The 22,599-nt window shown below is 41.4% G+C and overlaps 1 protein-coding gene across 4 annotated transcripts in view; it reads left to right on the forward strand.

Annotated features, from left to right (window-relative positions):
- rgl2 (ral guanine nucleotide dissociation stimulator-like 2) overlaps positions 1 to 17,272 on the forward strand; it is a 42,865-nt gene extending 25,593 nt beyond the window's left edge. For all 4 annotated transcript variants that reach the window (XM_061717457.1, XM_061717458.1, XM_061717459.1 and 1 more), the window contains 9 exons: positions 9,036 to 9,095; positions 11,020 to 11,106; positions 11,214 to 11,246; positions 11,537 to 11,658; positions 11,803 to 11,889; positions 13,203 to 13,296; positions 14,594 to 14,818; positions 15,040 to 15,154; positions 16,769 to 17,272. In XM_061717457.1, the coding sequence (XP_061573441.1) occupies positions 9,036 to 9,095; positions 11,020 to 11,106; positions 11,214 to 11,246; positions 11,537 to 11,658; positions 11,803 to 11,889; positions 13,203 to 13,296; positions 14,594 to 14,818; positions 15,040 to 15,154; positions 16,769 to 16,950 (1,005 nt within the window). In that variant the 3' untranslated portion in view covers positions 16,951 to 17,272. The remainder of the gene's footprint in view (positions 1 to 9,035; positions 9,096 to 11,019; positions 11,107 to 11,213; positions 11,247 to 11,536; positions 11,659 to 11,802; positions 11,890 to 13,202; positions 13,297 to 14,593; positions 14,819 to 15,039; positions 15,155 to 16,768) is intronic.
- Positions 17,273 to 22,599: the final 5,327 nt, after the last annotated feature.

A 22,599-nucleotide genomic window follows, 5' to 3' on the forward strand; every position in this document is an offset into this window, starting at 1 on the left:
TTCACGAATGCACAGAACAATTCACACGTGCGTAGGACAAGATATACAAATGTATTTTTGATGCACACACAAATATAACCTGATTTACAAATGTTTTTTGTCTGTGAGCTGCGCTGGATTTGCGTGTGACTTTTGAGACTCCCCTGACGTGACGTGACTGTGCATTTGTGAATTTTGTCCTGTGCATTTGTGAAACGGTGTGTGCATTTGCAAATTATGAGACTGTTCTAGCTCCATAGCTTTTTATCCTAGCGTTCAAACCTCTTCAGTGGTTTAACCTTGTTTGTAGAGCTAGCTCAGGGAATTGTAGTTCCCTTTAACGGCCACTAGGGGGCTGGCTCCAAAGTGTTAAAATATCCAACTTTGCCGCAGTAATAAACATATTTACATAGTTACTGGTTCAGAAAACAGTTTTAGTCTACAGATTTCACCTCCATGACAATCGACTCTTTTGTCAGCATTCTGATTGGTCCCTGACTGACCAATCAGAAAAATCATTTTCCATTGCACATCCGGGTAAGAAAATCCGGTTGGACAGCCTTCTCTCTTGTTCACATCAGTGGAAAAAGCCTAGTTTCTACTAGATTTGTATCAAAATTTAAATCACTGGATTATTTTTTTAAACTTTTTATTAGTTGAAAGGAACAATAAGTAATTATTAATTAATACTTGGGAACACACTGCACACAGTGTCGTGAGGGTGCAGCGTTGTTTTATCCCCAAACCGGCGGAAATCCGATCCGTACTTCCAAAACAAAGTTGGCTCGGCAGCAGGCAACCGCGAAGGCCTTTTATTTATTTATCTTAAAATGGTTAAGCAGGGTGCTCGAGGCACTAAAATTGAGAATCGCAGGAATAAATTTCATCCCAAAACCAACGGTAAATTATGAAACATGTCTGTTTTGGATAAATGTGGACGGCCAGACCTTCCACCGTGCTATCAGCTAAACTCATCAAAAGATCTTGTTGCCAAAATGTTCATATCCTTCATTAAATTTATAAAATGATTAGTCTCCTCCTCACTCCAAAAGTGTGGCGTGGTCTTGCGTTTCTCCGTGTTTAGAAGTACGTCCTGGACTCAAAAGACCAGGATTCCTTGAGAAAAGAGCATGCGCAGAAAACAAATTCATGTTCCGTTTGATCGGGATATTCCGTTTGGCGTTTATATGACCGAATATTTGGGTTTTAAGAGGAGTAACCCAGGGGTCATATTCGGGTTTTTAAAAACCTATGAGCAAATTCGGGTTATTCAAAGGGGTTATTGGTGTTTACATGGCCGTGCAAATTCGGGTTATTGCCAATATTCAGGTTTTAAAAGGGTTATTGACTGCATGTACATGCAGTCAGTGACTAGTTATTACCTCCTCGCTTTAGTCACTTCCACCAGTCATGACTTGACTTCTGAGCTGTGACGGAGCAAAGATGAAATGGCTGTTGGCTGTAGTCAAAGACCTCTGCATCCTCTGATGCAGCAACCTTCTGATCCTTTAAGGACCCGTCCAAGTTGACGGACCAGACCACAGACCAGTGAGTTCCACGACAAGGATGTTAAACGATGGCTGACAGAGCTGGTCGGCTTGTTCGGCCGTTGGGTCAGAGGATCAACAAGTTCTGCGGCCGCTTTCACCGCGTTTCACTAATTTGAAACGTCCTCACCACAGACGTCTCCTCAACCCAAAACTGATGACAAATGCCTTTTCTGTTCCTCTTTATTTCACATTCTGACAGCTTAGATCCCATAATTTCCCCAGCAGTGTGAGGTATTTGTTAATTTTCCGTTCACGTGCCACCGCCGGACCCGGCCGGCTCGCTGACGCCGCGCTGAGCACATGCCACGGCAGAGATTGACGTCGGCCTTAAAGACCGGAGAAACCGTCTCATCCGTCTGAGTGAAACTGCCCTTATTCTGTCAACACTTTCACTTCTGTGTGACACATCAACTCCAACACACGCTTTATATTTAGTTTCCACTGTGTCAGCGGGTTCAGAAAATTGACAGAATTAGCTACATCTTGCTTTGCTGTAATGGTGCCGTGCAGGCATCAATTCTTTTGCATTAGCTCTGATTTCACTCACGACATCCCCCTCGGGGATTCATCCCGACATCTGCCTTCATTTCAAACGCTCCAGTCTGATCTTTGATGGTACAGAACCGTCATCGCCTTCTGTTCTCCTGCGCAGCGGTTACTCGCTCCCCTTCGCCTTACAGCTTGTCGAAACATCCAACGAGCAGACAGGGTACAAGATGAAGGATTCAGACCGATGAATTATTCATGAAACTGTTACCTGACATGGTACAGTACACTTTGTTACACTGGTTTACTTTAGTGACAGAAATGCAGCATAAAACTGTTAAATGAGAACACAGAGATCAGACCGGAGGCAAGATACACCTGAATTATTCTTACTGATAACTAAAAGGTGCTGCAGGCCAGAGCAACCAGAGTTAACATGAGTTCAAGGAGGCGACGGGAACCGACTGGAGGGATGGGCCCGGGTGGAGTGGGAACCCGTGACTGAAACCAGGGATGTGTCTCACTACCAAATTTGGACATGAGGTCCTTGGTAGTTAATACTTTACCTGTTTAAAAAAGGTTAAAAAAAGAAACATCATATACAGGACTGTCTCAGAAAATTAGAATATTGTGATTTTCTGTAATGCAATTACAAAAACCAAAATGTCATACATTCTGGATTCATTACAAATCAACTGAAATATTGCAAGCCTTTTATTATTTTAATATTGCTGATCATGGCTTACATCTTAAGAAAACTCAAATATCCTATCTCAAAAAATCTGAATATTCTGGGAATCTTAATCTTAAACTGTAAACCATAATCAGCAATATTAAAATAATAAAAGCCTTGCAATATTTCAGTTGATTTGTAATGAATCCAGAATGTATGACATTTTTGCATTACAGAAAATAAAGGACTTTATCACAATATTCTAATTTTCTGAGACAGTCCTGTAAGTCCATTCTCCATTTTATGTCCTATGATTTTTTTATGTATGGTCAGTTAAATTGGCTGCTTACGTGCTGATCATCGCTGCCGCTCCAATAACAGAAAGAGCAGACTGCATCCTTCTGTCCTCCCGACTACGGTAGAACATTGTGCCTGCATTGATTTTGTTGCCTTAACAGTTGCTGTCATACGTGGATTGTTCTGTTTGAAGAGCTTGAAATAAAAATGCACAAATTTAAAAAAATAAAAGTACCACATATAAACTACCGAGTACACTAGTCCACATTTGATATATTTTGTCTTGAGAAACGGCCATTCTTCGACTGGAATGGCGGTGTACTTTTCCACTTGTGTGCACGCACATCTTTCAGCACATTTTCAAGTAGTAGAACCACATTCTTAAAACTACACCCACTTCACGACAATACTAGTGTCTCAAAGATGTACTGTAAGTTGCATCTCGGCCTCTCGTTTGTGGGAAGTGTATTTTACTTTGACCGGGATTTGGCTAGATCCCCGGTTAAGGCAGGGCGAGTTTATATGTAAAGCACATTTCATGCACGAGACACTTCAGAGGGTTACACGCAGAGGTGTCAAAAGTATTCACATTCATTACTCAGGTAGAAGTATAGATACTAGAGTTTAAAAATACTCCTGTAGAAGTTGAAGTATCAACTAAAGTTTTTTGCTTGAGTAAAAGTATAAAAGTACTGGTTTCAAAACTACTTAAAGTATTAAAGTAAACGTAATGTAAGGGGGAAAAAAGCCATTAAGGACAAAAGCCATTGAAAATGAATGTATCTTAGTATAATGCAAATATATTAAAGTCAAATCAAATCAAATCAAATCAAATCAAACTTTATTTTTAAAGCACCTTTCATACAAAAAAAATGTAACACAAAGTGCTTTTCATAAAACATAAACATAAAATGTATTAGTGCCCCCCCCCCCCCTCCCCCTCCCCCTCCCCGCACACACACAGATAGACACACGCAGACACATGGTGCAGACATGGCTAGGCACAGACGATCCAGGTGACGAAACGGTAACAGGGAGCCGTCCACGCCAGGAGGTCTCATAGCCCGCAGCTAGAAGGGGGGGGGGGGCCCACAGAGACCATCCCGGCCCGGACGGATAGAGAAGTCCACACCACAGCGGTGAAGCCGTGGTGCAGAACTCCACCACCATCCAGGCCAGAACCATCCCCAGGACGACTCCCTGCAGGCCAGAGTCACTCCCAGCATGGAGGCTCCCCATGAGGAAACACTGGAGATAAATGCTACAAGAAAACAGGATAAAATACACTAATAGAGTTTAAAAAGTATAACATAACGTAAAATCCTAAAAGTATGTCTAAAAAGCAAGACATTAAAAACTAAAGGACTAAGACAGTAAAATGTATAAAATAGACCATAAATAACGACTAAAATATTTAGATAAAACATTAAGATAAAACAATGAGAATAAATTATGATAATAAAAAAGGATAAACTAACTATAAAACAGAGTAGTAAGATCCAATAAAAATAAGGGTGAGCATAAAAAATGTAAAAGAGTTAAATGAGTCAGTTAAAAGCCTGATTAAAGAGATGAGTCTTGAGCCTCTTTTTAAAAACATCAACAGTCTCTGCGGCCCTGAGGTTCTCCGGGAGGCTGTTCCACAATCGGGGACCATAAAAACTGAATGCCGCCTCCCCGTGTGTCCTAGTTCTAACTTTTGGTATGGTTAAAAGGCCGGCACCGGAGGACCTCAGGGTCCGTGAGGGTCGATAGGGTAAAAGTAGTGCAGACAAATAAGAAGGCCCAAGACCATTAAGACACTTAAAAACTAGTAAAAGAACCTTAAAATCAACCCTGAAGCGCACAGGGAGCCAATGCAGCGATTTTAAAACAGGTGTAATGTGCTCCCGCCCTCTGGTCCTCGTCAGCACGCGTGCGGCTGAGTTCTGTAGTAATTGTAGATTGTACATGTTCTTTTTGGGAAGACCAGAGAGCAGGGCGTTACAATAATCTAAACGACATGAGATAAAAGCATGCATTAGCACCTCCGTGCTGGCCTGAGAGAGAAACGGGCGGACTCTGGCTATGTTCTTAAGATGGTAAAAACCGATCTTTGTTATGTTTTTAATATGTGGAATAAAAGTGAGCTCAGAGTCAAAAATCACGCCCAGATTTTTAACTGATTTTGAGGGTTTAAAATCCTGTAACTTTGGTAAAAGTTTCTCTCTCTGGCCTTCAGGACCGATGAGTAAAATCTCTGTTTTGCCCTGGTTGAGCTGTAGGAAGTTTGCTGCCATCCATGACTTGATGTCTAAAATACAGTTAAAAAGGGCATCAATTGGCCCTGTGTCATCAGGAGACACGGCGATGTACAGTTGCGTATCGTCAGCATAGCTGTGGAAGCTGATGCCGTGTCTCCTGATGACGTCCCCAAGGGGCAGCATGTACAGATTAAAAAGAGTTGGACCTAAAATTGACCCTTGGGGAACCCCACACCTTATCTTATAGATTCCTGAGGAACATGTATCCATACTTACGAAGAAACTACGATCAGTGAGGTAGGACGTGAACCATTTAAGAACAGTACCAGAGAGGCCGACCAGGTGCTTCAGTCTGTTTAATAAAATGTGATGGTCTACTGTATCGAAGGCGGCGGTTAGATCCAGCAGAACCAAGACTGTGAGTTTTTGGTTATCTAAATTGCACCTGATGTCATTTAAAATCTTTAAAAGTGCTGTCTCTGTACTGTGGTTCATCCTAAAACCGGACTGATGAGCCTCTAAAATGTGTGTTGAGTTTAAAAATTCATTCACTTGATTAAAAACAAGTTTTTCTAAAATTTTACTTAAAAACGGTAAGTTGGATACAGGCCGGTAGTTATTTAAAACATTGGGGTCCAACCCACTCTTCTTCAGAAGGGGCTTCACCACCGCCGTTTTAAAGGCGGTGGGGAAGACACCCGTCTGAAGAGAACAGTTGACCAAATATAAAAGCTGTTCCTCAAAGAACCCATAGAGTGTTTTAAAAAACGGTGTGGGAATGGGGTCTAAAAGGCAGGTTGTGGGCTTTACCTTGGAGAAAACTCTACAAAGTGTCCCCGCATCAACCAAGGCAAAACTCTCCAGTGTTTCCTCAGGTAAAAGCACTGATCCAGGTGTGTTAAGAGTTAAAATCTGTTGAGATAAAAGACTGGATCTAATGTCATCAATTTTACCCCTGAAGTGGTCTGCAAAATCCTCACAGTAATGGTCTGTTGCTGTTTTATGGGATCTGTCAGGGTTTCCATTTGTTAAAAAATCTATTGTGGAGAATAAGAATTTGGAATTGTTTTTGTTATTTAAAATTAAGTTTTTGAAATGTGAAGTTCTTGCTTTTTTAATAGTATTATTGTAGTTTTTAAGGAGTTGGCATAAAATTTCATAGTGTATGGTTAATTTTGATTTCCTCCATCTCCTTTCAGCACTCCTGCAGTTTCTTTTTAGTTTCTTTATTTCCTCAGTTCTCCATGGGGGTGTAGGTTTTCTGCTAATCCTTTTGGTTAAAATCGGAGCCACTGAGTCCAGCGTTGTTTTGAGTATTTTGTTAAAATTGTCAACGATAAAATCACAGGGTGCTGGTAAAATCTCTGCAGGAGTGTTCTGTAAAATCTGGATAAAATTTGCAGCCACTTCAGGAGTTAGGTTACGTTTCCTCACCGTTCTCACCGGGGCCTCCCGCTGGTTAAAACTGGTGATGTTAAAAAACACGCAGAAATGGTCAGACACAGCCAGGTCCACAACAGAGCACGCACCCAGGGACAGGCCGTAGGTTATGACCAGGTCCAGGGTGCGCCCTCTGCTGTGGGTCGGCTGTGTGACATGTTGCTTAAAATCTAGACAGTTTAAAAGGTTTAAAAATTCTCTAGATACTGGGTCTGAGATGTTGTCTAAGTGCAGATTAAAATCACCAGTTATTAAGATCCTGTTGTAGGAGGTGTGAATAATTGATAAAAGTTCAGAGAATTGGCTGATAAAACAGGTGGAATACTGGGGGGGTCTGTAGACTGTTATGCAAAGAATTGGGGGGTTGCTAAAAAAGAACCATATATGTGTACTATTGAGCATTAACATGTGTTTCAGAGAGCAGAGGATATGATGACTAGTTGCCTATAAGTATTGTAATGGTGCAAAAAGTCAAACTTCAGAGGCATGTTATCATTTATCCTAACCTTTATTGGAATGTACATCCAAGTTTAGTTGCAAGAATCTGAGGGCAAAGGATGTAAGATCAAAACTGGACATGAACATCTGTGCCACAACCACAACCAAATTCACTCTATCCGGATGGAGCAATTTAACTGGATAGTTTTTTTTTTAAAGGCCGAAATGAAATAGAATAACGAGGCTGTTTTTAAAATGTAAGGAGTAAAAAGTACAGATAATTGCGTGAAAATGTAAGGAGTAAAAGTAAAAAGTCGTCTGAAAAATAATTACTCCAGTGAAGTATAGATAACCAAAATTTCTACTTAAGTAAGGTAACAAAGTATTTGTACTTTGTTACTTGACACCTCTGGTTACACGTAAAAACATTTAAATGTGCATTAAAAGAAAAACGGTTTAAAAGCAGAGTAAGAGAGAAAAAAAATTAGAGAGAGAAAGATAAAATAATAAAACAGATGAAATGTAGCTGATTAAATGAAGTTAAAGCAGCTGAGATTTTCAGAAGCCCCAATGCATTCTGGGAGCTGGTTCCACAGGTGAGGAGCATGAAAGCTGAACGCTGCCTCACCGTGTTTGGTTGTAACTCAGAAAGTAGGCGTGGCCCTGACGACCTGAGGGTTCTGGTTGGTTCATCAAGGACCAGGAGATCAGAGATGTATTTTGGCCCGAGAACATTTAGAGATTTATAAACCAACAGCTGGATTGAACATCTGTTCTGGGACAGTCGGGAAGCCAGTCTAAAGATCTAAGACCTGGAGTTATGTGGTCCACAATCCTGGTCTTGGTGAGACATCTGTCCTTTAATCCTGATATATTCTTTAGCCGATAATAGTCTGACTTCACTACTGTCTTAATGTGGCTGTTAAAATTCAGGTCTGAGTCCAGAACCACTCCCAGATTTCTGGCTTGGCTCCTGGTTTTTAGCTTCACTGCTTGAAGCTGAGTGATCTCTTTTTCTTGACTCCAAACACTATTATTTCTGTGTTGTCTGTGTTGTCATTTAAAGGCGCATGAGGTAGGATTGAGGCAGGATTTATGAAAAAAATTTGTATACGTTTTAAGTTTTCTAGTAATAATGTCAGATGAAGCGTTCCAAACCAAAAAGAATGAGCCCTCTAGTGTATCTCTCCGTTGCCTTGAACAGGCTGTATGCTGCAAAATGTGCTGTAATTGTGGGGCCGAATTTCCCGCGCTGTCCTGCGGATGTGGCGTCACATGACGCTGCATGCGTGTTCTACCCGTTCTCCCGTGCCGGCTTCACTGTTGGCTGCAGTACCCCCGACGGCCGTCGTGTCGAAGGGTAGCGCTAATGAAAACTGAAAATTCTGTCACATCAACTCTTTAACTTGATCAATGCATTTGATCAATGTTTGAATTAGATTATAGTCTCTTGGTTAGATGGTTATATTGATTTTTGTGTCATCTGCATAGTTATGGCAACACATTTTGTTCTTTTCATAAACTAAGCAAGTGGGATAGCATAGTAATGTTAAACAACAGAGGCCCCAAACCAGAACCTTGAGGAACTCCACGCGTTATTTTTGTTAGCTGCGATTTTTATTTACCTAAAAATAATAAATAGTAATAATAATCTGATTCATGGTGTTAGAAAGGGGAAGTTTGATACGGGCCCATATATCATGGACCATATGAGAGCTGGACAAACATTTTTGTCAACAGGAGACCAGTTTGGCTTTGGCGTTAAATCATGTCGTCAAAAATAAATAAAATCAGATCATCTAGATACATTTCTGCGTACAAACTATAAGGCTCAAAGTTGTGGTTGTCCTTCTTGTGGGTTTAGAAGTTGAAAAACAGAATTAAAAATTGAAAAAATTCAAACCTTTGCCCCCGTTTTTTGTCTTGCAGGAGGGCACGTCAAAGTTTGCCAACCTTGACAACAGACTCAACAGCAGACATCTTAACAGGGTGAGTGGAGTGGAAAGGCTGTTAAGGCTTTTGACGGCGGGTTGAGCTTCCTGGGAGATTGTTTTGATTGTGTGGGATCGCAGGGTTGAACGTCTGGGTTTTAGATTAATGAACTCACTCGACATCCCTCTGACAGCTGGAGCTTTGTTGGACAGCCAGCAATCGGCTGGAAGTGGATGAAACTGCACAAGTCCCTCTCCTCAAAGGTCTCAGATGTGTTCGGTCTGAGTTCGCATTCACAGTTCAGAACTTGCAAATTATCCTCACAGGAGTGTCAGATCTATTAGGGTTTGTTCAATAAGACTTTTCAACTTCAGTTAGGGAGGAACTCTTCCAACAGGCAAAGCCTCTGATGCAAATAAACTAGAACTATCTTCACCAACTTTTCAGTCTCTGTCTGGTATAAAAGCCAAACGTTTCAGCCTGTAGGGATGTTCAACCCCCATAGGCCTTTATGTCGGAGTTTATACACATCTGAAATGATGTAAGCCCCTGGAAAAGTGTTATTAGCATTGGCCAAAGTTTGAGACCAGAAATCTGGTTAAAGGTGTGTAAACAATTATCTGTGATTAAATTCATCTTCAGATGTGTTTTTAAAGCCACTCAATGTAACAATGCCACCTCTGATCACACAAGAAAGTTAATGTTTAAATTATTAAATGCAGAGGTGTCAAAAGTATTCACATTCATTACTCAGGTAGAAGTATAGATACTAGAGTTTAAAAATACTCCTGTAGAAGTTGAAGTATCAACTCAAGTTTTTTGCTCAAGTAAAGGATAAAAGTACTGGTTTTAAAACTACTTAAAGTATAAAAGTAAAAGTAATGGAAGGGGGAAAAAAGCCATTAAGGACAAAAGCCATTGAAAATGAATGCATCTTAGTATAATGCAAATATATTAAAGAAGCATATATGTGTACTATTGAGCATTAACATGTGTTTCAGAGAGCAGGAAATATGATGACTAGTTGCCTATAAGTATTGTAATGGTGCAAAAAGTCAAACTTCAGAGGCATGTTATCATTTATCCTAACCTTTATTGGAATGTACATCCAAGTTTAGTTGCAGGAATCTGAGGGAACGGATGTAAGAACAAAACTGGACAAGAACATCTGAAGTTTTTGTTTAAAGGCCGAAATGAAATAGAGTAACAAGGCTGTTTTTAAAATGTAAGGAGTAAAAAGTACAGATAATTGTGTGAAAATGTAAGGAGTAAAAGTAAAAAGTCGTCGGAAAAATAATTACTCCAGTAAAGTATAGATAACCAAAATTTCTACTTAAGTAAGGTAACGAAGTATTTGTACTTCGTTACTTGACACCTCTGATTAAATGACATGCCGGACCGTCCCCACTATCCCCACGATTGTCAAAGACTCTTTATTCAACGCAGCCCCCATGTGGTCAGAAGTGGTACTGCTTCATAGAGTGGCTTTAAGTCTTTATAGAAAAGCAGACATCATATGAGTATTATTTTATCTTTAATAAAGCTTTTGCTGTGCTGCTTTTGGTTAAATGATCACATGAACCTGTAGATAGGACCTGGTTTTTGGTGTCTAAATTGCATAAATTAAAAGCTCTGTCTCTCTTGCTGAGAGCTTAAAAACGGATAAAACTCCAACAGCTATTGAATAAAACCTCTCGCTACAAAACGGCATCCAGACATCCACTGTGATGTCAGCCCCGCCGAGCGGGAGGGTGCACGGGCTCTTTGATTGAGGCTGGATCGACCAGCATGCCGCAGCAAAGTGGAGCCTCATCCGTGTGTGTGTGTTTTGTCTGCGTGCTGTGCTGAATCCTGAGCCGCCGTGTGAAAAATAGCTGCAGGCGGCCGCTCTGAAATCCATCTCTGTGTGGGCTCTTTGGCTTGTGAAGAAAAGCCCTCTGGGGTATTGACGAAACACTTCTCTCCTCTTCTTAACACACAGTCCCATGCTCAGGGCACCGTGCCCTACCTGGGAATCTTCCTGACGGACCTCACCATGCTGGACACGGCGGTCAAAGACCGGCTGGATGTAAGTTGATCTCACCTCTGTCGGGAGGAAAGGCCAGTTGTTTCCTCTGGAGTGTTTATTTAGCAATATTGGCAGTGATCTGACGCATCTTGTATCCCCCTTTGCAGAACGGCTACATCAACTTCGACAAAAGGAGAAGGGTAAGTGGTGCAATACCTACCAGTTGAAGTCGAAAACATAACCTGTTCTCTGCCGTGAGAGACATTGCGTGTGTTTTTCACAAAATAAGCTCAGCTTTGACGAATAACAAGAGCAAAAGTAAGCAAATATGCAAAGTAGGGAGCAGAGGTTACACAATATCTGAGTCAGGAAATGATTACGAGGAAGGTCCCGAGGACACGATGAGAGAAACCTGCAGCGTAACTGAAGAGTCACTCAGTATGGGGGGGTAATTGTGAAATATTGTGGTGACAAAACTCTTTGTTAACAGGAATTTGAGGTTTTAGCTCAGATCCGCCTCCTGCAGTCCTCCTGTAAGAACTGTGTCTTCGTCACGGACGAGGCCTTCCTGCAGTGGTACCACAGCGTCCCCACTCTCACAGAGGAGCAGAGGTACGTTTCCACGTTTCGCCTCGAGCTACTGATCAAAATGTTGAACACGGAAATTGCTGTGTTTACTCAGGGTTTTTTTTTTTTTTTTTTATTTCTTTGTTATAATGGAGTGGGTTTCATGGGCTGTTTGTCGTCTGACTGCAGTTACAGGCTGTCCAATGAGATCGAAGCGCCCAGTGAGCCGAGCCCTCGTGGCCTTACCCCGACAGTGGTCATCACGCAGTGCCCCGAGTAAGACCCGCTGAGTGCTGTCACACAAAACACACACGACACGACATCAGTCGTCCACGATAAGGACATATAGTGGTGAAAAAAGGCATATGAATAAAATGAAAATGAGATCTGGTCTCCACCTGCCTCTCAACAATAGACAAACACAGTGTGCTCAAGCTGACGACGTACCAGCAATTATAATTTCTCATATCTTTACTGGACAAATATTGACCATGCTTGTGGGATAATGAAGTGAACACCTGGCATTAACAGTCGGTCAAGCCTCCTGCGGCAGCAGTGACTGTGAACGGCTCTCTAAAGGTCCGGGATCGTGCTGAAAGACGGATATTTCTTTTTCTGAAGCATTTCTGTCTTCAGTCTCTGAAAGTCCTTGTCTTGCTTCAGCTGGAGAACATCCATCCTGACATTATCCTGCAGGATACCTTTGTTATCTGAATAAATTATTATACTCAGTACTTAAGTTGTGAAAAAAAATCAGGGGGGATTGTGGATTTTATCATATGGGGACAGATCATTTGTGCTGATTACAAATAATATAATATATTACAAATAATAGCACTGACCAAAACACCTGCAGAAATACTGCAGGAATGACATAGCAGCAGTTGAATGCAGCCTTCTGTAAGCTTTAAATATCCACTGGGCTTACATCAAATACATCAAAACACAACAATAAAAAACAGTTTTCTGAGCTTATCAATATGATTCTGTTCTTCACAGGATAAGTAAAATGGATCACTGCAAAAACTCAAAATCTTAACAAGAATATTTGTCTTATTTCTAGTTAAAATGTCTAATTTTAGTAAAATCTCATTACACTTAAAACAAGACTCATCACTGGAAAAAACAACAATTTTCACCTGTTTCAAGTAGATTTTCACTTGAAATAAGTAGAAAAATCTGCATGTGGAACAAGATGTTTTTGCTTGTAATGAGAATATAAATCTTGTCCCACTGGCAGATTTTCCTACTTATTTCAAGTGAAAATTTACTTGAAACAGTTGAAAATTGTCAAATAGGTTATTTTTCTGGTGATGACTCTAAATGTTGAAATAGCAGTAATACCACATTCATTGATGAAATGACATAAGGGATGGAAAGGAGGGATGGCAGTTTTACAGGGGGGGATAATTTTGACCGTTTTTATTTCAGAGGGGATGCCATCCCCCCTCAACTCGAGTACTGATTATACTGGCAGGTAGTCTAGGCCCTGAGCAAGTGAAGCCAGGCTTTATGATGATGCTCCCTCCACCACACCTCCCAGCCGTGATAATGATTTGATTGTCTGTGTTTTTGTTTTGTGTCTCCAGCCTGAGTGCCTCCCGGAGCAGCCTGGCTGGTGACAGCGACAGTCTCTTTGACTTTCATTCACCGGTCAACAACTTCCTCTCAAAACTCACAAAGGTAAATCACTGACACTTAAATAACATAATCAAGTTGCTCAGGCTTGTTTAAATAAAAGTGTATTTACCATGGTCTCCATGGTTTTAAAACAAGCTCTTGGTACCTCTCTGGACTTAAATATACAAGCTGAGGAATAAGGGGTTATCCATCCATCCATCCATCCATCCATCCATTTTCTATACCCATTTAATCCTGGACAGGGTCACAGGGTTAATAAAGGGTTAAAAGTTTGCAGATGTATTTTGGGGCTTGGTCCAGTGATGAAAGTAGTTTTTGATCAATACCTGTGAATGCCTCTCCGAGGACAGTGATGTTAAAACCATGTGCCAAGGTTTCTGATGCTCGACTGGACAGAGGAGCTCAGGGACTGAGGTGTTGATCAATGTCTCGGATGAAAATAATTGTTAGCTAATGGCATCAAAACAGTCAAGCAAGCTGGGTAACACACCTCTCTCCGACTCTTGAAAGGAACCGTAGAGCTGAATATCATCCGCATAAAGTAGCAGGACACATTATTAAAAGAGTCTTATGAGCCACCCGAGGGAGAATATAGATACAGTAATCCCTCGTTTTTCGCAGGGGTTACGTTACAAAAAGAACCCATGATAGGTCCGTGAAGTAGCAACCTTTATTTTTTTTACAATTATTATACAAGGCTTCAAATTTATGGAGATCAGGAGAAAATTAAAAATGATTATGAAAAAAATACAATAAGTAAAGTAGGACAAATTGTGACTGGCGCGTATTTCACTTCTCTTCTGACTGCTGCTACATCCCGACTCGCTCTGTAGCGATTTTGTCTTCTAAAGCCTGCGGTGCACGTGTGTTTTTTCGAGACCCATAATTATGGGTCTTTGTTGTTGCTCTTTTTTCTTCTGGGCAAAAAGTTTTTTATAAACCGACATGCCACCATCGATTATATTTGAGACTGTAATGAACGATTCGTCAAAGGGTCCCGTTCTTGAGCTGCTGCTGAAGTTCATTGGCCGTTCTCAGCTTGTTGCTAAGCGACCAACGTTATTGACACAGGAAGTGAAGAAGCGGGGCGACTGTTTAGCCAATCAGAATCCAGGAAACAATGCACAATGAAAATCCGTGAAGCAGCAAGACTGTGAAAGGTGAACCGTGTTATATCGAGGGATTACTGTAATAAAAACAGGATTGGTCCTGGCACGGAACACTGAGGAACACCATGAGAGAGCATTTTTGACTTGACACGAAAAATAGTCTTTTAAGACACTGAAAGTTTGATCCCTTATGCTAAAAACGATCAGTTAACATGTTCTTTCCATTGCAGCACATGAGATCTCCGTCCGTGTCCTGTCTGGATGTCGACACGTCGCCTCCAACCGTGGAATCCACCCCCACCACGCTGACTCCGACCACACCAACCAAATCCCACCGCCGGTCGGCCTCCTGCGGCAACAACCCCACCGGTAACATCCAGGGGTCTGGCCCCGACATGCGGATCATCAGGATACGGATGGACCTGCAGGATGGAAACCTGTACCGAAGCATACTGGTACACAAACCAAACCCTTTAACTCTAATTTAGCCAGTGCCCTGGTTATTTTTCCTCGTTTTTCGGTGACATGGTGCACTTCCAGCTGTTCTCCTGTCTGCAAAAAGGACCGCTTAATGATAGTCATCAGACTCAGACCCGCAGGATACAATGGAGCCAGCGTATCATTAGAGCAAATCAAGCTGTCCTGTCGTCATTGTTATTCTGCTCTTTCCCCTCAGGTTACCAGCAATGACAAGACCCCCACTGTGATCAGCTCTGCCTTAGAGAAGCACAATCAGGATCCCAAACAGGCGTCCAGATACGAGCTGATCCAGCTACTGCCCGAAGGAAAAGGTAGAGAATTAATCCACTCAAGCTGGACAAATAAGAATCTGTTTGTGTTGGCAACTTATTTATGGATCACTTTTATTTTTAGGTGTATTAATTTTGTTCAAATGGGGATAAAATTGTGACTTCCTGTAGAGCGTATCACTGACTTTCCAAAAGGATGCTAATTTTGCTTCAGTGTGCTTGAAAGTTAAAATATGTCTTTTTTTTCAGGATCCAGGTATTTCCACTTTTAACACTGTAACCTGGGGCCTTTATCGTCACTTGAATGAAAAAAACGTAATTCATGTGTAAAAATGTCAAAATTTCTAAAATGTTTGCGATCATTAAAATAACATTTGTGTATTCACGCGCTACCAGCAACACCTTTCCCAAGGGTTGGGTCTACTTGGCATCAAGTGAACGGCTGGCTAACACAATGAATATGTACAGAAAATACAGCAATCCAATAATTTGACTGGAAGCCTTTGAAGAGGCCCAAAGTGCGTGTCAAAGCAGCTCCAGACCAGCAGGATATTTTGCAAATTTTCCGTTTTCAGTGTTTAATAACTACAAAATAAGGTCCAAGGAAGGACAGACAGTCCGTGTGGTTACATGCACATCTAAATCCAGCTATTGGCAACAATCTACTAAGGATTAAACCAGGGGTTCAGAGAAATCCAAGTAAACATGGGCAAGAAGATAATCGATTATTGATTGAGGTGCGTTCAACACCACGATGCTAGGTGGTGCCACACGCACTTTCACGTTGCCGTTCTTCCGATTACTTCTTTGTTGTTCGTCTTCTTCTCCTACTGTGTTGATACTCTGGTTTTCGCGGTGTCGTCACTTCCAGAAGGGGGAGTCCTGGGGCGGCTAGTAGCTCGGCTAAGCATGGTTGTGTATACATGTCGGGATAACGTTATCTGGCACTAAAAGCTCCATCTCAAGAGCTTCAGTTCAGTTCCATTACAGCCCGGCTAAGGCGTAAACATGGCTGTTAAAACTTCGATATCAGTCGGATTGAGGCAACAATTTGACTTTGTGCATATAAACATACTGAGTGAATTGAAAGCTGGGTCGAGATGCCATGGATGCACCTTCGTGCAGCACCAGAAACACATCAAATTATGCGTATTGCAGAAGGTGGAGATAGAAACTATGGAGTCAGTTTATTGGGCAAAAAAATATAGTCTTGTCTATTTGACATAAAGATAAACATGAGATGCAGCATTTTCTTAAACAAAGCTCAGCTTTTTCTTGCCAAGAAACAAGAACTTAATCTGCTAGAAGTCTTGTTGCCCTTCCTCACAGACTTGATTTCCTCTTTCTTGATTCTCACGACTGCCTTCGTTCAAAGCGATGCAGTGTATGTTTATGTCAAAAGTTATCAGTCGATTCATTGCAAAGGAGGATGGATATACAACTTTTAGTTAGCTTGAGTTAGCTTTCCCTCTCCATATATCTAAAAAGAAACAGTAACGGCCCTACACATATAAGCAAACATGAGAGGGGGAAGAAGTGAGGTGGGACTGGCCCTTTAAAGCTGGACACATGGAGCAGGACTTGATGAAGCTGCCTTGAAGAAACTGCTGAATTATAATGTTTTGTTTTTCTGTCTCTCTTCTTCTCTTAATGCAGAACTCGTCATTCCTCCCACAGGAAACGTCTTCTACGCCATGACCTCATCCAGCGTCGACTTCCTGTTGAGGAGGAAAGGCGGGAACACCCCGTTCGGCCCCCAGTCCATCAGCCCGGAGACGAGCGCCACCTTCCCGCGGATCAAGGCCAAGGGCAGGAGACTGGTCCGGACTTTATTCTGATCCCAGCTCCGTCCGACGGCGGCTGAGGAACGGATTCAGTTCCTCCCGTTTTCTGAACGTTCACCTACAGGAAGAGCTCTTGGTGCTGGCCTCCAACTCCCCGCCGCGTAGCGCTCGGTGCTGTCTTTCCAAAACAAACATCTGCAAGGGCGGTTGCTAAGTGTAGCAAAACACTGGAGCATGTCAGTGAGACGTATACATGTTTTGTACATATTTATATATTTTGTATGTGTGTTTGAAGCCAGTGTTGTGTTTACACTGACAGAGAGCTCTGAGTTCATGTTTGACAGCTTTGAAAAATCCATAAAATACCTGCAAGATCCGACAGAGCTCAGCCTACGTCCACAGACAATGTGAATCATTTCAGCTCTTCATTTCAACATAAAAGATAAAGCTGCATTAATCAACATTTTAAAGCCACCCTATGCAGCGATGCCACGTCTGACCACACGGGGGCAGCATTTCTCAAGGGTACGCGCCAGACCGTCCCGACTCATTAGCGATTAGTGGCTATTCTGCCAACCCAGCAAATTGATGCGCCCCCATGTGGCCAGACGTGGCATTGCTACATACAGTAGCTTTAAATTAACATTGACTCACATGTTTGTGAAGTTTAGGCTCTTTTAGCTCGCTGTTTTGGTTTTACGTTCGGAAGTACCCAAAAGGCCTTCAAAACACTTCTATAACGGGACTTTTTTTTTAGTATTTTAGGTTTTAATCAGGCAAGAAATCTCACTAAAATCAGGAGACCATGTCCTGAAAGTGACAGCTGAGGAATGTATTATGTCTTCTGATTGTCGTAAAAATTGATGACAGTCTACTACCAAAGGGCACTTAGCTGAGATTTAGAGTCTAAACAATTTCATAAAGGGTTGGAGCTCTTGAGTTATAGTTATTTATACGTGCTATGCTTGCTTCACGAGCTAATCTCGGTGTACCTTCGGGGTCGTGGTTTAGGCGTGTTAAAGCTCAGCTAAGCCAGCTACATGCCTCGACTAAATGTTTTTATGTTTTTATCCGTGTCCAGATCCTCATTCAGTAATATTACGCACTTATTTAATGTTTCCTTTGTCTTTGGTTTTGAATTTTTAAAGGCAGCGTCCCTGATTGGTCCTACCGGGACACGCGTGCAGGTAGCGGATCAGCAGGTCGCCTTGTAGCCACTGGAGATTAAAATAAACCCTAAAGCAGGGGTCGGCAACCCGCGGCTCTAGAGCCACATGCGGCTCTTTAGCGCCGCCCTAGTGGCTCCTGGAACTTTTTCAAAAATGTTTGACCTTTTTTTTCCTTTTTTTCTTCTTTTTTTTCCTTTTTTCTTTTTTCCTTTTTTTCTTCTTTTTCCTTTTTTTTCCTTTTTTCTCTTTTTTTCTTCTTGTTTTCTTTTTTTTTCTTTTTCCTTTTTCCTTTTTTTCTCTTTTTTTCTTCCTTTTTCCTTTCCTTTTTAATCTCAACATTTCGACTTTTTTCTCGATATTTTGAATTATTTCTCAACATTTCGACTTTTTTCACGAAATCTTGACTATTTCCTCAACATTTCGACTTTTTTGTCGACATTTCGACTTTTTTTTCAAGATTGTACTTCAACATTAATCTTGACATTTCAACCTTTTTCTCGAAATGTTCCACTTTTTTCTCGACATTTCGACTTTTTTCTCAAAGTGCATAATGAAAAAAAAATCTTCCCCCAGTTATAACTAATATAGAAACATGCAGCATGTGTTGCCTTCATTCTAAGGTTTATACAAGACTTTTCATTTTTTGCGGCTCCAGACATATTTGTTTTTTGTGGTTTTGGTCCAATATGGCTCTTTCAACATTTTGGGTTGCCGACCCCTGCCCTAAAAGGAAGTGATGTGGGCTGAAACGGTCGCACTCCTCTGCTCGCCGTGTACGTAGGCAAATTTTTGCCGCGATTTAACAGCAAAGGACGCAAAAGAAATTGATTACTGCAGCTTTAAAAACGACTCAGAGCACTTTGTTTTCAGCTCATCGCTAAGCCGCCGAACCTGCGAGGGGGGTGAAAAGGTTCCCGGGTTGCATCGTTTTAACGGAGCATAAGCTAAACTCAGTTTGTCCCGATTGTTTCCACAGAGAGGCCAAAGGTTTCAGGAGAAAAGAGAGTGGGAGCTAAAACACCTCTATGAGAGGAGTCTGATGACCTCTGACCTCCGTGCCGATGAAGCCTCGTGACTGGCTGAAGCACGGGAGGCCAGGGAGAGGATTCTGGGTAATAAGAGAGGACGCGGGCGAGCTCGATTGCCGTGCTACTGACTGTCTTTAGTGCCTTTTCTCTACCGGGTGCTCACCTTTCTCATGTTTGCATCAGAATGTATTCAGTCCACGCGTGGGGGGGTGAAGCAGCCGCCTCAGACGTGCCGTAGTTTCACGTCAAAGCTATTTATGCACTACAAACCGGATGTCCTATTTTTGTGGTAATAAATTTACTTTTCTACGAACTTTGTGTTGCTTTTGGATAACAGACGCTGCATTTAATACGTCGCCGTCTCTCTCATGCTGCTCAGTATTCTGTAAAAAACACAGAATACTGACATCTCAAAGCACAGCGAGTGTATTTTAACTTCCATTACAACGATTACATCTCTGAGGTCGTCTTTTTATTCAGTTTGAAGACAGCCAGCACCTTCAGACTTGAGGTAGGGGGGTCAGACTGAATGTTCAGAGGCGGAAACGGAATCCAAGTGGAAAATCTAAAGCACATGACAAAAAAATGTGAAAAGAAAAAAGAAAAGCACATCAAAGATGCGCAGACGCTCGTGCAGTGAAGATACGAACATTCTCAAAGTATTAAAGCATTCCTCACACCTGAATGTTGTCGGTGTCTGTAATTTCTCATCTGTTGGTGTCAGATTTATTATAATAAAAAAGCTTTCTCTTTTTTTAAGCCAGCAAAGCTTGGGCCGTCCTGAGAGCATCTCCAGCGGGGGTTAATCCTGATGGAGACGGCAGCAGTCAGAGCTACTGAGCTGGATTTCATCCAGTCTCCTCAGTGTCAGAACGGCAGCCAGCGTTTTTTTTTTTTAAGTGGCACTTTTTTTTTGGGGGGGGTTTCTAAATGATCACAACCGCTCAGCTTCCTGTCAGCCTCCAGGACTCCAGCTCTGTACTAAACATCAAGAGCTGGATGAAGCTGCTCTTGACGGCCGCCACAATCGTACCAAACATGCAAATGAACAATGTTTCTGTGGGGGGGGGGGGGGGGGGGGGGGCAGGCTAGAGTTGTAGTCAGTTAACACTGTAGTCAGTTTATTGGGCAATAAAAGATCATCTTTTCTGTTTGACAAAGATAAACATGGGTGCAGCATTTTCTTAAACAAAGCTCAGCTTTTTCTTGTTAAGAAAGAATAATTTAATCTGCTAGAAGTCTTGTTGTCCTTCCTCACAACTTGATTCCCTCTTTCTTGATTCTTACGATTTCCTTCGTGCAAAGTGATGCAGTGTGTTTATGTCAAAAGTTAGGAGTCGATTCATTGCAAAGGAGATATACAACTTGGGATTTAATTAGCTTGAAAAAAATAGCGCCCCTACACGTATAGGTAGGCTTGCCACCCGTCCCTTGAAATACGGAATTGTTACGGAATTAAAAGTTGCATTCCGTAACCAATACGGGACATATATTATGCTCTTTATTTATTGATATCATAATATACAGGTGAAGGTTTGAATTTGAAAAATTTGAATATATTGCAAAACTTCATTAGTAGTAAATTCAACTAAAGTTGAAACAAATATATTATTTCCCACTACATTCAAAGTGAGATATTTCAAGACTTTATTTGTTCTAATTTTGGTGATTATGGCTCACAGTTTATGAAAACCCCAAATAAGAAATCTAAAAAATTTGAATATTTTATGAAATCAATAAAGACTTAGATCATCAAAATGATAACAAAGGTATAACATATCTTGCTTTGCATGTAATGAGACTATGTAATGTATTAGTTTCACCTTTAAGTTGAATTTTTGAAATAAATGAACTTACACCATATTCTAATTTCCTGACCTTCACCTCTAGTTATATTCTTCTATTATTTCTAAGCAGTTTAGAAGTTTGGGTAATGTCCCTTTTTTATGGCGCCTGTGCTGACGAAATCGGAGCGTCCCTTATTTCTATTTCTGAAAGGTGGCAACCCTACGTATAGGTAAACTAAATATGGACTAAATATCAAGAGCTGGGTGAAGCTGCTCTTGACGAGCGCCACAATCGTACCAAACATGCAAATGAACGAGCAACTTGTTTCTGTGTCTCTGTGGGGGGGGCAGGCTAGAGCTTGTTTTCCTTTAAAGGTTGAGTGGTTGGAGTGGCTTTTCTTTCTTGTTGCCATATTACTAGAAGTCTCTCGACATTAAGAGTAAACAATAAATGCCCTCACCTCAAAACAAACAGAAGTAAGGATCAGGTGTGGAGGCGACAGGTCTCTCAGGCTCTTTACTTCCCACCTGTGAGCATTTCCCTGAGCTCTGGCAGACGTGTTGGATGCATTTCCTTCCTTGTAAATCATTGAAAGTGCAGTCAGAGATCTGCATCCCAGTGTGAGCACCGACTTGCAGGATTCAGTGCTTGATTGAGATGCTGCTGCCACCTGTTGATCGTTGGAACGACTGAAAACGTCACAGACGTGCAAACGCACCGACCCGGTCAGGACTCGGGGTGATGAGACGAGCACGTAAAAACAGCGCTTCACGCTACTGAGAGGTACAAACCCATCGGTTGAAAATTATAAACATCACTCGTTTACACGACCACTGGGAATGGATGAAGATGTTTATTAAATTCTTTTTTTTATGTTCAGACATTGTGATTTAGGAGACCAAATGGATCCTGCAGGAGGAACCAATTCATTTTAGCAGCTTTACGTCTTTCTTAAAGGAGATATGTAACCTTTTTTCATATTTAAAGGTTGATACATTTTTTTATAGTATTAATAACATGTTTGACCTTTTTTTAATCAAAATACCACAGAGATACAGTTTAAAAGAACCTAATTAAACTCTTCATAGCTCCATCAGCTTTCAAGGTTCAGTAAAAGCAGCATCTTTGGAAGTTGGATGGAGATAAGGACGGGAAAATATCTGGGTTTATTACATCACACTTCCCTGCAAATCTGGACGACTGACATTTCTCAGATCTAAGCCATAAGATGCCCAAAACTTGACATAAACCCGTCTTCCAGCTTTTATTTTGTTGTTCTTTGGTCCAGTATTTGACATAAACCCGTCTTCCAGCTCTAATTTTGCAGTTCTTCTCCCCAGTATTTAACATAAACCCGTCTTACAGGTCTTATTTTGTTGTTCTTCGGCCCAGTGTTTGACATAATAGCTGGGAGTGAATTCATGAAAATCGTGCACTTGGTGACAAGTTTTTGATATTAGGCATGGTGTTAGGTATGGACATAAGGTTTTCAAAAACCACCGCAAACAAATTGGGATGTACCCCTAGTGGCCGGTTTGCAGATAATTCCAAATGAATTAATAAACGAGGCGATAGAAGCAGCATTGTAGGTGTTAAAGCAGCACAACGGAACTTTCAGCTTTTGTTGAGTTTGGCGGCATCTTTTGGACAAAAGCGGTAGTGCTTTACCAGGAAGAACACTACATTTCCCATGAGCACCAGCGCATACTGCCGGAAAA

The sequence above is a fragment of the Cololabis saira genome, chromosome 3, assembly GCF_033807715.1.
Source record: "Cololabis saira isolate AMF1-May2022 chromosome 3, fColSai1.1, whole genome shotgun sequence".
NCBI classification, from domain to species: domain Eukaryota; kingdom Metazoa; phylum Chordata; class Actinopteri; order Beloniformes; family Belonidae; genus Cololabis; species Cololabis saira.